The sequence below is a fragment of the Anneissia japonica genome, unplaced genomic scaffold, assembly GCF_011630105.1.
Source record: "Anneissia japonica isolate Jap-2015-1 unplaced genomic scaffold, ASM1163010v1 scaffold1951_len603592_cov169, whole genome shotgun sequence".
NCBI lineage: Eukaryota > Metazoa > Echinodermata > Crinoidea > Comatulida > Comatulidae > Anneissia > Anneissia japonica.
In genome coordinates, this window is record NW_022741522.1 from 333,936 (window position 1) to 353,036 (window position 19,101).

The 19,101-nt window shown below is 36.3% G+C and overlaps 1 protein-coding gene across 1 annotated transcript in view; it reads right to left on the reverse strand.

Annotated features, from left to right (window-relative positions):
* Positions 1–1,801: 1,801 nt before the first annotated feature.
* Positions 1,802–19,101, reverse strand: part of LOC117118731 — a 19,910-nt gene continuing 2,610 nt past the window's right edge. Inside the window, exons 2-4 of the mRNA XM_033263407.1 lie at positions 8,359–8,485; positions 5,381–5,501; positions 1,802–3,221 (exon numbers count right to left, since the gene is read on the reverse strand). Coding sequence (XP_033119298.1) covers positions 2,880–3,221; positions 5,381–5,501; positions 8,359–8,485 — 590 coding nt within the window. The 3' untranslated portion in view covers positions 1,802–2,879. The remainder of the gene's footprint in view (positions 3,222–5,380; positions 5,502–8,358; positions 8,486–19,101) is intronic.

Below are 19,101 nucleotides of genomic sequence, written 5' to 3' on the forward strand. Positions count from 1 at the left end.
TTGGGCGCGTGGGGTCGGGCATCTCCATTCCTCCGAAAATTTTGTCTTTAGTGGCCGGCTCCAGGGGGTGGGGAGCCAGGCCCCCGAAATAAGACATACGTCAGTATGACAATACAGGGATTCAAAGGCTTATTTAATCGAATGTATATACCTATATATATACCTGTATACTGTAGATATAGCTAAGCCCGGTAGAAAATACTGCAATATATTTTTACCCCGATTGGTTTTTCGAGACCCCGAAAGTGGGGGTGGCTATAGCTAACATTATGCATAATTGTTTTGCCCGCTAACAAAAAATAACTGACATTTTATAAGGGCGTGGTTCGGACCGGGAAAACCCCTTCTCTGGATCCGCCGCCCCAGGAGGTAGCCCCGGCTCATATGTTTCGATAATCAGTCTGTGAAGCCTAGTTGGCCAAATACTGCAAGTATTGCCATATATAATATTCTAGAGCATAATTTAATTAGAACAACCCCGGCAATTTGAATAAGCACACTTTGGGAATTGAACGGCAATACTGAGCTTTACATTTTTATAAATTGTTATATCGGCTTTTTGTGAAGTTTTCAAAGCTTGATTTTGTCTTGATACCGAATTGTTTGTTGTAAAATCATCTATGATACTTCCAAAATGTTCAAACAAAGAAACAACACAAAATTACCTTTATATCAAGAAGAACCGCGCGCCAATTACTTCGTCGTTGGTTGACAAGCAGGTACAGTACGACCGATGATAGTAAAAACTAGATTTTACAGTACATGTCATTACATTCCAAAATGTTGTGATAGACGTCATTCCAATTTTGTCACGTATTGAATTATTTTATGATTAATAATATGGTCACTTTAAATGTTATTCCGTTACATTTAGTGAACATAATGAATCGGTTCGCTAATATACTGAATATACTGTAGGCTGAAACTCAACAAAAAATCAATCAAATTTATGTTTTGACATCTTTTCGAGCAATAAGCTTAACGTCGAACCAGAAGTATTTCCTCTCAATCTTTAAAATGGACATTGCCAGTATATACCTAGTGCATGTTTTACTTCGTACAAATAAAATCTTGTCAATTTTGACTATTTTTCTTGCTATGTACATTTTCATATAGGATTCTAATCTACCATACAGTCTGCACCCTGATTTCTACGTCATTTATTCATACTATCGTGTGCGTCGAATAATAGAAAGCTCAATAGGCCTATTTATAAAAAGATATATATTTGGTAAGTAACATTGCACACCAACCAGGAAATAATATCCGCAACATACTTTAGTAGATTTAATTACATCCTCTGTTGATGTTATGTTATACAATAAATGAATTATTGTTTGCATTGCAAATTGTTGTTATAAATTAGTTATAGTTCAACTTTAATTAAAAATGAAACACAAATATTCTATGTCATCACATGGTACAAAAACATGGCAAAAGCCCCTATTAAGTGAACAATTTCACGTTTTTGGTTCAAAGGACTCTCCTAAAGGGGACACTTTTGTTGGTCTCCAGGGTGTCGTCCTAATAGGGGTTCTACTGTACATGGCCGCCAGGGGAAACTGTAACATAGGGGAAAGCATTTGTGTGGGCCAGTTACGAGAGCGATGGGCGAGAAAGGTTGCGCCGAAGGCAACTCCTGCACGTGCGTTGAACAACTCTAGTTCTCGATGCATTCCAAGTAGACCTAATAGGGATCATCATCTGGAACATTTATCGACAAGACGAGATACAAACTCCAACACACACCCCCACATATTTAACACACCTAAACAAAAATGAAGTACAATTATCCAAGGCATATATCAATGATATTTGCTTTATTGGCATAAAACACATGCCGCCCCTGACATCATTGTTAAACGGTACAGACGAACAATATACAATTAGAATAGGTCCAAACTACAGTAGTCGTTGCGTCTTTAATTACACATTTAGACGATAGTTGAACTGTATAGTCCATCGATCAACTATATCAGTGCATAGCATATAATCGATTTATTGGAACTCCAAAACTTGATTGGATTGCAAATGATGTGTTTACTTTGGTAAAATGTTAATCTAATTTGAATCGTCCTTCTAGAATATATTATATTTATATAATGCAAATATTTCTGGAATGAACTGTACAATAATTTACAAAGAATAATTTGCAAAGAAAAACAACTTAAAAAGAAAAATGGAGGACGCGGTAGATGCTTAAGACACATAAATACCAACGAACTGAGTTATTAATGAGAGACATACTTTGGAACAAAGCAAAAGTATTAGGCATATCACGGTAATAACATGAAGTTAAAGCAGGCTGGAGGAATTTTTATGTTTGATAGGCCTGTTGTAGGCCCTACATCTGAAGACACAAAAAGGGTGTTTGTCGAAAAAACACGGAAACGGTAAATGGGATACAGATTTTGCGAATATTTAAAAACTGGAGAAAAAAGGGCGTAACCACTCCTTCCACTTTTTCCCCCAGTTTTTGAATATTAAAAAAATTTATCTCATTAACCGTTCCAGAGTTTTTCGTCAAACACCCTTTTGTGTCTTAAAAAATCAGTTGAACAACAGAAAAATAATTTTTTTCTACGGAGCATGTTATCAAAAGCAGTATACGATATCAATGATTACTTTAAAGTGCCTCATGTTGCAAATCTCTTAGTATATGGCCCCATGTGGCCTTTAGCCTTGCTTCACATAAAGCAGTCTTCATGTTTGATTCCTATCGGTTAGCCTACCGGCCGTAAAGTTCAGTTCAACAATACTGCTTAAAGCTGCATTATTTACCTTTTAAATACAAAAATAGACATATTGATTATTAAACATACTGAAATGCATTATCGATCTTAATATCGATTGTGTTTGTGCAGTGGTTTCGTTGTCTATCATCTTTGTGGCACTTTTTGTGTTTGTTTGCCTACAGTTTTGTCGCCCTCAGTGACATTCAACTTGCGAGGTATCTCCACTCGGCAACATGTATTTGAAATAAGGCACATCAAAAAGAGGACGACCAAAAGAGCCCCGATCACTGTAACTGAATAAACTACGCTGAGGCTTACGCCAGGTCCGTTTTGTATAGAGTCGTTCAGTTTTCTAATAATGTAATCCAAAGCCACGTATGTGCTGTTAAGATCTCTACCAAGTCGGCTACGGCCATCATCAACTAGGCTAGCGTATTCCAACTCGGATACCATCATCTTGACGCTGTCACCAAGGGCAAATGCAAGCTGAAAAAAGATAGAATATTTTATTTTATTAATGCTGTATTTATTTACATGTGGCCTCCACTTCAATCGTTTGCTTAAATTTTGTTGATTTAAAGTTGGAAGTGTTTAGAACATCTATGCAGTTTTGAGGGAAGATTATACAATTATTTTGTCACTTGTTTTATTGTATTGTATTTGGGCCAGGCTCCGGGGGGAGGGTGTAACGGGGGGAGGGGGTGTAACAAATGATATGTTGTACAACAGATTTTTCTTAGAAACGAAAAGTATTATCTGACGAAAAACTCGGGAACGGTTAATGAAATACAGATTTTGGAATATTCAAAAAATTGGAGGAAGGGGGATGGGGCGCAACCGCCCTATTTTCCACCTTTTCCCTCAGTTTTTAATTATTCCAAAATCTGTATCTCATTAGCCGTTTTTCGACAATTTCGTCAAATATGCTTTTTGAATCTTAGAAAAATAAGTTGTACAGGGCCATCATTTGTTTCCTCCGGCGACTGACTATCGAAGATGATAATGATGATGGTCATGACGGTGATAATAAAAATGCCAGATGATGATGATGAAGATTTCATATTATGATAGTTAAGATTTTGAGGATGGAGATGCCAATGAAGGGGATGAATTCAAGATAAAGATATTTTGCCATTCACTTTGGTGATATTTTGTCATTAACTTTGGTGATATTTTGTCATTCACTTTGGTAATATTTTGTCATTTACTTTTATCTTCTTTATATTTATATAGGGTCCTGTCGACCTACTCTAGTTCTGCATGAATCTTGTCTTGATTATGTCGTCAACAAAACTTAAGCTCTCTTCAGACTATCATAATGTGTTTGACAAAAAACTGATACCTATATATGGTCATAATGTGATGTCATCATGACCTTATTTAGACATCTCACATGTTAATTGTTGTAAAATAATAATAGTCTGGACAAAGACTTAGCTGTTTAAGATTTTTACCATAAACAATAATACCAACAATATTTCCTCTGATTTGCCGGTTTATATTTTTTATAGACATTTTATAATGAATTTTATTTACATAGGCCTAGTCTAACTGTCAATCATTAGTGTGCGGTTCGCATCAATTTAATTATTATGAAAATGTCTTGGTAGATGAACTTGATATTGATTTAACTCAACAGTGAGTCGTTTGGTGAAAGTTGAAAGAACCCGCTGTGGTGTCACTCAAGCCGTAACAATTGCTTCGATGACCATAGGAAATCGATTAAATTAATTTTATTATTCTCGCTCCAAGGTGAAAACTTAACGGTAGTATATCAATGAACAGTGCCGTGTATCAACAGAAATTGAGCAAAGTCATTATTTATCAACCAGTAGGCTAGTTAAAGTCTAAAATTTTACGTAATTTATATTTTCTTCGAATCGAAGGTGCCTCCCACCCAGAAAACTCATAAAGTTTATTATAACATTCACGAGCGCTGTGAACGTAGTCGCCAGAAACATTAAAACAAAAACTGTCTCCGGTAGGAACCGAACCTACAAGCGTTTGCTATCAAGGCTTTTCTAGCTTAACCATAGGCCTATGTGTGAGCGATTCGGTCCAGTTGTATAAGAGCAAGTGCCTGGAGTTGGATTTTTCATTCAAAACAAAATTAATTCATATCAGTTACTTAGCAAACACATAACGTTTTTACAACATTTGCGAGTGCTGTGGTCAGAATTACGTTTCGGAAAAATTTAGCATTATTTCGGTGAATGCTACGTTATAAAATACGTACTTTTGAATCTACAAGAAAAGAATATATTTTTAACAAATTGTAACATTATAACGTCAAAGTGTTGGGCAGACGTAAAAAGTGAACACGTAATCTGACGACACTTTCACAACTGAACGACGCTATTGCAAAGTCTCTCCTTTATTTTTAAAACACTATTACCGTAATCTATAAAAACGGTGTGTAAATATAGCTCCAAACAATAATATACCATCTTTGATGACACTTTTACAGCTAGACGTGTTTAGGCTTAACGTGCTTAAGATCTTAACACGCCAATATTCTCAGCGCAATAAAGTCTAAGCTTAACACGTTAGCTTTAAACGTGTCATCAAAAAGTGGGACAAGACAACATTATGTGCAGTTAAGTGAACGTTGTTTATAAAGTGTATGTTTACAATTGATGTCATACCTGGTTATGTTCGTAGGCGTAGAACACAACCGCATTGTTATCACAGTTATAATCTCCAAACCAGGCAGACATTAGGTAATTGGCAAAATGATATGCCTGCTCTTTCTTCGGTATAAATTTTCTGTAAGGAGAAAAGGACGGTAAGCTTTTAAAAAAAGGTGCAGTTAGTTCTTTCATATCTCAACAGATCATTTGTACTATGAATTAAAAATTTTCTCTTCTGAGTCAAACTTTTTATTAAGTGAAATTGAATACTGTATATTGCACCGTGACAATGGACGAACATTTTTACACTATAGGGTGTGAATTTGATTTGATTTGATTTTTTTGGTGTGATACATAAACGAAAGTCCTGAGACTTAATTCCAGTGGGGTCCTTCTGGTGGTGAATTGGTCAGTACACCGGGAGAAAATCCCCTACTCTTTTCCGAAGAGTGACTGCGTTGTCTAACGTGCACATGGACCTATTTGCACAAGGAATCAACAGCTGAAACGTCCCATCCGAAAGGCGGTGCAATTTGAAACTTGCATTTCGCAGCCCTCCAACTGATACACAAGAAAGAGCAGCGATAGGAATTGAACCGGTGACCAAGAGACGTCCATGGTTCAGCGCAAACGTCGTACACATTACCACCAGTTTATCCGACAGAGTTGGGCATATTCTTTATACTGGAGATAATATCCTCATGTACATACATGCTAACCGTCGTCCTTACGGGCGAAATGTTCACCGTACGTGCATGACTTCCACACCGTTAGATAAGTAGTTACATACTAACTCTTACAGAATCAGGTGGTTAGCTGCTGCAGCGTTTAAAGTATAAACATAAACCTCCAAACGATAAGTGTTACAGTAGTGTGATAGTTAATAGTCTTGATAATAGCTAGATTAGTGCATTAATACTATTTGTTTTTGAAAATAGAATTAAGGAATGCAAGTAAATAATGGTCTGATCGGGAATCAAACCATGTGACATACGGGGTACCGTTCATTCTCTGCCACCTGAGCCTACTCGCATCAATGATGTTTTAATTAATTTTTTTTTAAAGGCTGTATAGAACACTTCATCAATACCACTTAAATTTCACCCTATTTTATTTTTCATATATTTTCATGTAAACAACGATGGCTGACGGGTGTTTGGAGATTTATTGGGTTTCTTTTCTCGCATGGCCATTCTCACATTTTTTTGGTCGAGGAAAACCGCGTCCTCCACGAAGAACGCTTGCTGAATTCAACGCCGCATTCTGATCGCAGCTAAAAAAACACGTTAAAAACGAATTACCGTGCAAAGTGTCATTGCGCCACGCTCTCATGGATCGCTTCGTTGAGGCTCCGACGTCGACGCATGCTGCATCTGGATTAAACATCGTAGTTGACTGTCGTATAATTAAAGAAATAAATATATATTTTGTCCAAATAGCATTAAAGAAAACTGGAGGACACAGAAATATATTCTCTATTTGTTAAGAAGAAAATAATAATTGTGTATTCAGTATCCTTGTTGGATGATTGATGAATATCCTTATTATTCATTGAATTCATTTGTTCAGAAATGTATGTTGTGATGATGATTAATCATTATTCCTGAATGACTTCGTGTTCCTTTTCATTTTTGCGTAGCCAATATAGACAGTTATTTATTTCTGCTACTAACTGGGCACCACAGCTATATATACACACACGCACGCACACACACACACACACACGCACACCTGTCACCATTCAAATATTTAATTGTATTGACTCAACACAGACTTATTGGTATTAAAGTAGTAGGCCTACTACATATCCATATTATCGCATTGGTTTTTCGTGGACAAAAGGAAACTTCTCGGTAGGTCTATACAGATGTGTATAAGAGACAGTATATATATAGGCCTATATATATATATATAAACATGTTATTTCTTTTCTGCCTACTTATTTTATATACATATACATATATATACACACATATATACACATATATATATATGTATTTATATAGGCCTATATATATACCTACTTATTTTATAAACATATACATATATATACATATATATACACATATATATATATATGTATTTATATAGGCCTATATATATATATATCATGTGTTCTTATAATTATTTGATCACTGATATTATTAATCATATATATTTGCTCAACACAAGGAGGAATGCATACATAATATCAATTTGCATTTCACCCGTTGTCCATTGAATGTCTGCTACCACACTATGAAACACGCATGTAATATACTGTACAGTAGTCGGCACAGCCGGCCTACCTGCTGTGTTTTCCCTCATTTTATAGACATAGCTTCTTGGTCGATTTGATCAATAATTTTAGAGGCAGGTTTAGAAAATGCTCGTGCAATCAAGCGTTATATTGGTCAATATAAGCTTGATTCACACAAGAACAATTTAGACGTGTTTTGATGCAATTTACGCAAGGAATTCTACGCCCACACAGGCCAAAACAGTCAATTTTGAGTATAAAACACTTGAAATCAGTCACGTATCTAAGCTCGGCAGAGACTGCGTTGGCGTCGACAACAGACGCGATTCCATGAGACCGCGACGCGACGACGCGTCGTGAAATGGGTCGTTTTCAAAAGTCAGCACTCGCGTACATACAGCACGAACAGATATCGACTGACGCCGTGTGCGAGGACTGGCGCAAACGCACGTATGCAAAGAGATGGCTGACATACACAAGCATCGAAACTTGTGTTGCGGCAAACCTCCTGCGGTTGCGTCTAAATGATGCTTTATAACAATTTTAAATGAATGATGTTTTGAACAACCTGACCTATCAGGTTGTGCAAACATTATTCATTTAAAAACCTGACCTATTAGGGCCTATCGTATTGTCTCTCTGTACCCCAAGTTCTAGTAAAAAAAATCTGAGAATTGAACCCACAAAACTAGTTTCGTACCACTAGGCCAACGAGTTTCTGGTTTGTTGCATTCCAACCCCAATTTTAACTTACTTTTCGATGGTCATCCACTGAACAAGCGCAACGGCGATGCGGAAACCAGTACCTTCGCTGCATCCGTCAACACACAGGCAATTTGAGTTAATTTTGATTTGTCTTAGTGTGTCATCAATTTGATTCCCTGCAAAAACAAAAACCAACACTTTGTTTAAAATGTGCAATTATTCTGTGCCATTTAAACCCTCATGTCTAAAGCAGTGAGTGCACTGCGTCGTATGACGGCCGTTACGACCGTCGGCAGACGAATCCAACTCCGCTGCCTTTGAGCGCTAGACGACGCAATGTCGTCTGCTGGTTGTTGGTGGCAATCTAAACGGATTGCCATTAAAAAAGATCAGTTGTGCGTATGTCATTGCGTTGCGTTCTCTATAGAGTCGAGTCGGCCCAGACCATCAGGGCAGTGGTGCGCTGTTGTGCTTAGGCTATGTTCACACACAGCAGGTTAACGGTTAGCAGAATCCGGATTACAAACATACGCGCGCTCACCCGTGCGTTCATACAAGAAAATCCTGATCAGGATACCACAGGAAGAGGATCACTAACCAATAGGAAACTGGAGATTAGAAATGCATACGCGTGAATGGTTAATGATAGATACGCGCTCGCTCCACGTATCCGGATACTGGTAACGGTTAGCGCTAACCGATCGGGGCGTCCTCACACGGGTGCTAACGGTTAGCGCAAACGGTTAGCTCCCGATTCGGATACTAGGGACTCTCGTGTGAACCTGACTTTAACGTTTGATTAGAATCATGCATTTCAACATCGATTTTGATATTCTTTAATAGTTCGTTCAATATGTAATGATGCAATGAAAAAATACACTCCATTACATTATACTACATAAAATTATGATTCGTTCATTCGAATACCTTCTTAATGTTTCTTTTATAACGTAAGTATGTATTACGTTATATTACTATAGATTTTCCTGTATATTTAACATACATTGATAATGGATAGTAATATTTTTAAGGCTGTCCCACTAACGCAATCATATTAAGCGGCGGTTAAAATGTCAATTTGCTCGAAAATAACCTAAGCCTAACGATTTCCGAATACAGTTAATCATCGTATACAAAATTTAAAAAAAATGCCACATCGACTTCCTGGATAATATGGACGAAATACATTGTTAAAGTAGACACTTTCAGCGCCGCTTGTTGTAATGTATATATCCAGTGCGGTGAGATACTGTATCGCAGAGATGTAAATCCAGAACACTAGATGAAATGTCCCAGAAAAATGACCCCCCCCCCCCCCCCCCCCCAAAAAAAATCAAAAAAAATCATAAAAACCATTTTCAAAAATCTACTTGCTCATTTTGAATTAGATGTATGAACTTGAACTCGAGCATTACACAAGTCTTCTTAAACATTTTAATTACACCCATTTCTATATATATTGATTATTTTTATGTTACTTTAAAATGTACAAGTTAATTTCAAAATTTAGTACGTGAACTTGTGTGTTTGTGGGACTGTGTTACACAGTATTTATTTCTGTTTGTTTTCTGTCTAGTCAAAAGTTTGATTGACACCCCCGGAAAGATTAATTACAGTATTCAATTAAAATTCAGGCAATATATTTAGGTAACATCCGGTTGTGCGGCCACCCTCACTCCATCCGTATCAATGACTGCTGCAAATACACTAGTGTCATTACAATAAGATTTTGTTACTATTTCCATTCGAGTCGAGGGGCCGAGCGGTAAGGCAGGGGTGCCGATAATTACAGCCTTAACATCGGCGCTAGTTCGGGCCGCTCCTCGTCCAGGGTTCGGTTTGGTAGAACTATAAAGAAAATTGTAGAACCAAGTATTTTCGGATATGGGCTTATGGAGGTCCAGTGTACTAATCTATCTCGTGTGCACTCTTCTATCTTGCATCTTTCGGAAGAGTAGGGGGTTACCCCGATGCTATGGTTTATTTCAGCGTCATTGTTGAATGGTATGAACATGTAGCTATAGCCATTAGCGCCTCTGTACAGCTGCTAGGTAGTCACGAACCACGCCCATACGCAATTCAGCACAATGACGCTGCAGTTATGGGTTATTCTCCGACCTTTACCTTTCAATCCTTAACCAACAGAGATAGAAACCTGTACCAACATGTTAGAGATAATTGCTATTACATGAATATGCGTTCTTATTAATCATTGTAATTCAAATTGACGATCAATATACATTTCAGAAGAATTCGTTGGTTTTCTCTAAAATTTAATATTCTAATGCAATAACATGGAATCGAGTTATCTCTGTGATTACCGGTATTTCATCATGAAATAGCGCATCCTTCATTAAAACATTTTATATTAAACTGCAAGTCAAGGCATGCTCAAAGCAACACTGAGGGCCCTCTTTATAAAGCTCACAATGAGATAAGTTGGTCGGCAATAAGGAGATTTCACAAATACAAATACGTCATTATCATTATCGTCATTCGTGCCAAAAACATTTTTGACAATATTATACTGTACGAACTGGATATGATCATTGATTCCTGCAAAAGGCACGAATCGCTTACGTTGTGACAGATTTTGATGACGTAACCGTATTCGTTTTCGTAAGCCTGCGAAAACTCCCTAATGTCGTGAACATTCAGTATACATACTCTTTTTGGCGTTCAATGACGTAAATTGCATAATTTCATCCAATACAACTAATGAACTATACCGCCGCACATAGCGACATACAGAATGGATGTTGTCGCGAAATGCGACTCAATTGACGTGGGTTATCCGTGTGATGTGTTTCGCATCTTGTTACAATACATCAAATATTGCATCTTGTTACAATACATCAAATATTGCATTAATGTTAAATCATAATAGCACTCAGTCGTATTCATTGAACTGAAATATACAATAAAGAAAGAAAATCTCTTATCCTTTGCTGCTCTTGAGGTACTCATTAAGGCGTCGATTACAGATTCACTATATAGAATCCAACTTAACAGTATTAGTGTACTAGGCTTCGTTCACACTAAAATAATTGTTTAGTCTTGATGCAAAATAAAGAAACTATAGTCTGAACTTGGAACGTGTGTAAACGTTGGCTGACGCGCCGTGGCATAAGTACGAATGGACCCAGCTAAATGTTATAGGAGGAACGTCATTTGTGGAACGAAGAATTGCGTCAATCGTCTTGTGTTAGCGTTTGAAGAGTGTTTTATCCAAATTAACCGCCGGGGTTGTGCTTGCTTTTTCAATCCTCGAACGAGGGAAATTAATACGAAGTGGAACGCTCTGTGCTTGTCTTTGCGTCAATCCTCTTACATTTGCGTTTGAAAAGTGCTGGTGTGATACAAGCACTAGCGCCGAAGTGGGTATTAGTAAGCTAAAAAATCTGAAGTGTTCGTTTAAAAAGCAATCAAGTTACTCCGTAGCAGTCGAAGTGAAAGTACATGTTTTTAGATATTGAAGATTACTTAAAGTGGCTGAGATCTTTAATATCAGAAATCATTGATTTAACCTTTGACATTAGCTTTAATGTTGCAAATGTTGTTTCCATCTTCCCTGATTGAAACAAGGTATATATTTACTAATCGTATTACACTTCTTCCTGATTTATTCTGTTGAAACGCACAGTATGTTTTATCATGTTGTCAGGTAATATGAAATCTTGGGATTTGTAGATTTCTAAATTATTATTATATGTAACAAAAAGAGGAGAAAGGATAAGATAAATGATTACCTAAAATGCCAATGTGAACATTTTTTTACATGGACATATATCATCCGTTAATGCAAATTAAAATCTAAAGATATTAAAATCCTTTCCTTTCTTTTTTTCATCGTCACGTGCAATCGAAACTCCTATCACACCTAAGGCCTACACAAGACACATTATACACATGATGCCCTTTATAAACCAAGTCCCATTATGATGCATTTGGCCGCCTACATGCAATACGACAAGTTGGCAAATTTGAGGAGTTAATGATGATCAACTACCATGTGCATATAAATTACATATTTGCATCGTTCAATACGATTACAAACTTCAACAATATCAAAATACGCCACACGGTTGCAGTAAAAAAAAAAGTTTTGAATGCAACAATAATGTAGACATAGGGACTCTATACTAATATTACGATAGCCAAACAAAAGATAGTCACAATATTCAGACTTAGGTCAATATATTTTCATTTTGCGAAAATAGCATGGTTGGTATTTGTCAATCATCTGTAGCATATCTACGTTATAAGTTGTTATTCATTAGTCCTTAAGTGGAATGTTAGGTTGATTGCTGAATGAATTGTCAAAACATTTCTTTCCTAGGGGAAGGCGACGAGAAGAAAATAGCTTAGAGCGATAGAATAACAAAAATGAAATATCTTAAGAGTTGGGGGAAAAACGAGCAATAATAAAATGTTATTGAAATAAGACAAAAGAAAATTGATAAGACATATAATGAGACATCATAACTTTTGTAATGCAATATAGGCCTAGAAGGGAAGAACATTAGGGAAGACATCAAGAGGAAGGCCACGAGATCAGCGATCTAAAAGAAACGGAGGAAAATGGAACGCCACGCTGAAAAACGTGATCTGCAGAAGAGTACTGACCAGCTGAAAAGCATATACAACTTAAAGAACAAAACATTTCAAGAGGCTTCATCTGAAACCCAACATTACTGCTCGTCTTGTACTGACACGGAGACGTCATACCAGTGCAGTAATTCATTCATCCTGTTTTTATCAATGATCTCGATTTTCTAGTCACGTGATAAAGTACTCCAAGAATTATGCTCAAGAAAATCGACATCAACTATACTTACAATCGATCTCTCGTTGTAACAAATAAAAGATATAATTCTATTTTATATTGTATGAGTACTCGCAAGGACGCAATTTTAATATAGATCTATATAACATCCAAAAGTACGAGTTGTTGAAATTGTAGAATTAATACTAAACATTTTGATTCATTTTGAGTACCATCCACTTATACCAAACCTCTATAAATTATCATTCAAGTTAAATAAACAAACATAATGTCACATCTCAAGGTATCGAATAAAAAACTCATATCCTGGAGCTCATTAATAATAATATAATAATAATATTAATAATAATAATAATAATAATAATAATAATAATAATAATAATAATAATAATAATAATAATAATAATAATAGTATTTTTATATAGCGCCGAATCCATCTAACATAAGATGCTCAGGTCGCTTGATATGTGGACTAGGAACTCGATCAATGACTTTCTTCACCCCTAAAGTGGAAATTTCAGAAAAAAATAAAAGTTATTCTTTATTGTTTCGTCCACCAGTAGGGGCTGTCTGTTCCAGTACATCGGGGTATCCCCCTACTCGTCTTGAAGGTTGTACTGGGTTCTTTAAAGTGCACACGAGCCATTGTATACACTGGGGCAACGGTTTATAGTTCTTATCCGAGAAGACTTGTTCTATCACCAGAACCATGCGAGCATGCATGCTCTTCGAACCAGTGCCGATATTATGTCGTATTATTATTATCCTCATCGTTATAATATTTCAGTATTTATAGATTTTATTGGAATTCTCCTGCAGCAAATTATAACATTTGACAGATAATAACGTGAATGATTATCAGAACCGTTCGAAATGACCTTGGAAACGTGTTTTCTAAATTTCCAACAATCACATGCTTCACAAAGTATAACACATGTTTTAGCTTCTATCGAATACCTGGACTAAAACCTTTGAAAATATTTTCTGCTTGGCATACATTTTAGAATTCTCGTAATGTTGAAATAAATGAATACATTTCCAACGGTTCAATACTTCACAAAATGTAACAGATGTTTTAGCTTCTGCCGAACCTTTAAACGTATTGTCTGCTTGGCCTACGATTTATAGAATTCTCTTCGCAACGATAAAATAAATTGAAGTACTGAAATAATGATCAGCGGTCGTGTATATTGGACAAGTTGGAGACCATGTGGCTTTTGAACAAAAATACACATAGTGTATCCTGCCAAACACAGCTTAATACATTGTTTGTGTTACTGTAATGTATGTTTTATATTGTGTTTGATAATAAACAGAGAGTGAAGGAGAAACATTATCTATTATTAATTTTTTCGTTCGTCGTTTCTATTCAGGCAATCAACACCCCTTGTGTGTTTCCCAGTAAACCTTACCGTACCAAAACCTACGGGAAATGTTTCCTCACTCAATGCTTCTGCTTTTCTTTACAACCAGCATTTTGAAGTCATAATTGTATACATTTTCTTCATGTGAGGGCACGCTCCAACGGTAAACCCACACTTTGCTATCCATATCTCGCACGTCCATTTACTTAACTGTTGACAGTATAAAGCAATATGATGCAAATGTTGTTTTCAACTTTACGTGATTTGTTCTTCCTTATGGTTGCTTCTCAACGTATTATTCCACATGATTGTAATTTATTCTTAGTCTAAAACGTATATAAAATCATTTAGTCATGGGTAATATAAAATAATCGTAAATTACTGCTTTGTACAATATGTAGACCTATTTAAGAATAAATCATGTCATTAACATCAGGCTCTGGAGGTAAAACTTGATAAGTTGTGCAACTGATTTTTCTAAAACAAAATGCATATTTGAAGAAAAACCCGAGAACGGTTAATGAGATAGAGATTTTTGAATATTTAAAAACTGGGGGGAAAGGTGGAAAAGGGGTGGAAAATGGTATTTTACTTCTTCAAAGTGCACACATTATTGTATACATTCACGTAATTGTATTAGTTTTTGACCATGAGTGTTATGAAGAAGAATACAATAATTTCATTTGAAAGTCATCAAAAAGGAAAATACAAGCTGTTGAAATAGTGAAATTCTTACAAAAACGTTGTATCATCTTAAGGATCATCTGTGGTGGATTCAAGCAATTATTTATTTATTATGCGAGTTAAATAAGCAATTTGAATGTCATAGCACCGATGCAAAAAAACATGTCATGGAGCTTATATTATTCTAATCATTTATGAGATTCCTTCTGATAACACATTATGAATGAGATGAAAGATCAACGAAAAGCCGAGAGAGCGGGCATCGTACTTACGCTGCTGTATAGGCCTATTATTGGCCTATGATCTGTCAGGTGACTCACATTCCGCCGGGTTTTTTCGTGGAACCATAAATACATTTTTATAAAGTAATTTGCAAATAAATACTCTTGCAAACGTTGCCGCAAAAAATGTGCTAACGTTATTTTCTGAGGGCCTAACGAACTTCACAACGACTGTCTTTGCTGGGCAGTAAATTGTGAGCATAGATTAAATTATTGCGATGGCCGGCGACGGTTGACCAATCGGAAGCCACGTGGCTTTAAAAACTGCTATAATTTTCAAATATAGGCCTGCGTTGGTGTATTTTCAACGAAGGAGCAAATTTGTAATGTGCTGTATTATGCTATGTATGGTTAACACGTAATAAAAAGTCATTGCACGAGGAAGAGAGAGTAAAGAATATCAATCAATGACGAGATAACTCGATTAACAATATATCCCATGAATCAGCTTTACGGTGACGTGTATCTGCATAAGGATTGTATTAGATTTTTAGTAATACCATCAACATTTTCCACGTTTGAGTACAAGGGGTCGGAAGTCTGGATCCTGGTTCGCATAGGCCTACTGATTTTGTATCCAGAAGGCGGCAGCGCGTTAAAATGACGGACCACTAACAAGCCCTGGTTGCACTGCGCACCATGCAACAGACCGAAGGGTGCTAAACTCTACGATAAAAATAACGTTTCACACTAAGTCACCTCGCTCTACAAAGAAATAAAAACATGTCTACAGGCGTTTTACAGATAAGCATTCGTGAAAACGGTATAATTGTGAATGACCCAGTACTGCATTGGTATAATGAACACAACAAGCCAAGCAATATCAAACTCACTGCCACTAGACATAATATAATTTCAATTTATCCTACGGCACAACTGAACTATACAATTGAATTATAATAAACAGACAAAAACACAGCTCGGATCGAATATTTCCCGAAGGAATAATGAATGTCGCATTTTAGTCAGTCTAATGTTAAAATAAATCGAAACGTATTATGAATGAATCGGTAAGTCATTAGTAATTAGATATGCCTATTTAGAGAATATATATTGGGGTTTTCCCTTGATTGCAGGCGTTGCCTCTGTTACAGTAAAAACAATGCCTGGATCTCGCTAAACAGTAAAAAAGTTATATATATATATAATATATATATATATATATATATATATATATATTTGTTTCATACGATATTTATTGCAATTTGTAAACAAACTGAAGTTTAACAATCAAAATCGGGAGAATGGAGACTTGTGGCAAGTTTTGGTTCATGATTGAGACAATACTTAATAATTTAACTCACTGCATCGTGCGACGTTCGTACAACTATCGGGGGCGCAGTGTGTGCCAGGTAGATACAAGAGATATATTTTATCTAGTTCCTGTGCAACAGGAAATTCCGCATATTAAAAATTTTATACACACGCCTTGTAGGAGTCCTATTATATGTCGACGCTCAATGATTATTGGTTGATGCATTATTATAACATTATTCGATGGGAAATGCACATTTTGCTGTCGCATCTAAGCTTTTAATATATATTTTCTTCAACATGAGCTTATCCTTTTCTTCAACATGAACGTATTTTTATCTAGTTCCTGTAGAGACGAAATAATCCGAAAAAATCTAATCTAAGATCTAAGGTCTAATCCGAGAAAAAAAAAAGAAATCGAGTATGGGACGCCAATTAAGGTAGCTATGGCGTACATTAAGTGCAATGAAGAGTGAGTAACACGGGCTACACACCACCCTCGACCTACCTGTCCACTTTTTATAATGATGTTTACTCTTGTGGTCTATGATTACGGTCATTACTACAGTAAATGCTTCCTTTCACGTAATTCGTTCTGAGAATTTGTTACGGTTTCGTTCAATATCGTTTGATTTTTTTTTATATATTTGAGGAATTTTGCTAATTAAATCCGACGCTAAGCAGAATTTTCATTAAGCTGTTAAGTCTATCATTGGACTGATTTGCAGGCTACAATCAGGACATACCTCTCGGATCGCCCGTGTTTAAGTACTGACAGGGGTGTATTAGAATACAAGCCATCTCTTCGTTAGGTGTTTTACATAAACGACCCGAGGATATGCTAATGTTGAAGAAAATAAATATCAAAAGCTTGGATGCTGCGACAACGCATCAACCAAAAATCATTGAGCGTCGACATATAATACAAGGCGTGTGTATAAACTTTAATATGCGGATAAAAATAGAACTAAATCCGGGCACACACTGCTTCCCCGACAGTCGTACGACGTCGCAAGATGCAGTGAGTTAAATTCTTAAGTATCGTCTCAATCATGAACCAAAAGTTATTTCGTATTGTTCTTCTTGTAGATACTGTCAGCTAAAAACCTCAATGTTGAATTATTAAACAGTATTTGAATACGACTAGTGTTGTCTTGGTCACGTCTCACCGATAACTGAGGCTTGATGAGGTCATAAGATAGTGACCAAAGTCCAATTGATATTAAATCTTTGTTTCGAGGTTTTCTTAATACGATGATACTTACATTTTATGATAGTATTTTCTAAAAGTGTTCTTTATGCAGATTTTGAGTTTGCGGTTCTAGTATTTATTTGTTTAATTTTTAAAAGCAGTATATAATAGGCCTACCTTACTAAATAGCGTCAGGTACGTGTACTACATAAGTCGCTTCCCCATCTTAAAAGGCTCGTGTGTAAAATCTACCTTTCTACATTTTTTTGAAAACGTTTCAGATTCAACATTTTTTTTTAAATGTTTACATAGCTTGCACGCATGGGAGAAACTTTGAGAGTTTTGATTACAAGATGTTGGTGCACATGGACAACGCAGGAATTAACATACGCTTATCATATCTTTTTAGGCACCTTAGCAACAATTAGAAATTGGGTGTCCCACAATTACACGTGTTACGTTTACATACAGTAAACGACAATATCGAAGGGGTGTGGCTTTGCAAAAATGTTATCGTGTCCAAAGTAAAGCTTGGTTGCCATACAATAGCTACACGCTCGCGCCGACAGCTTTCGATGACGCTGATTGGTCGGTCGAATCAGGGAGTCTTCCCGATTACGTCGGGTTACAATTGTAATTTCACTGTTCACTGGCTATACCGTACGCAGTACAACAATTGCACTGAAATCACTATGTAGCGATTTTGAGGAAGCCAGGCTTATAGTGGTATTCTGAGACCTCCGATAGGATTGTAGGGTATACGACAAAAAATTGCTGCAGCATAAGCCTATCAGCTTTTCTGCAAATATCAAAATTCAGAACAATGACGACGCATTTTGGTAATTGGTCATGTAGACTTTGACTATAGCTGGACTTTTATGAGCCACTCAACTATCCACTAATTAAAGTTCCGATGTAGTACTGATTAGTACTGTCATGATGTCTCCATTTTTTGATTATCCATATTTTCATTTATTAAAGTACACATTTTATTAATAGAGGGGCTCAAGCAGGGACTTTCAGAGATATAGGGTCCACGTATCCACCTGAGCCTCACCATGGTTGGGGCAGAGGTAAGAACATTAATGGTTGAGGCACCTCTAGATGACCAGAAACGGAATTCTACGACTTAAATTTTAATATAATGTTCTTTCATTCTCTCCATTTTTTATATAATTTTGAAAAATGTAGGGGACAGGGAGGTGGGCACCTTAGTGAGAACTATGTATAA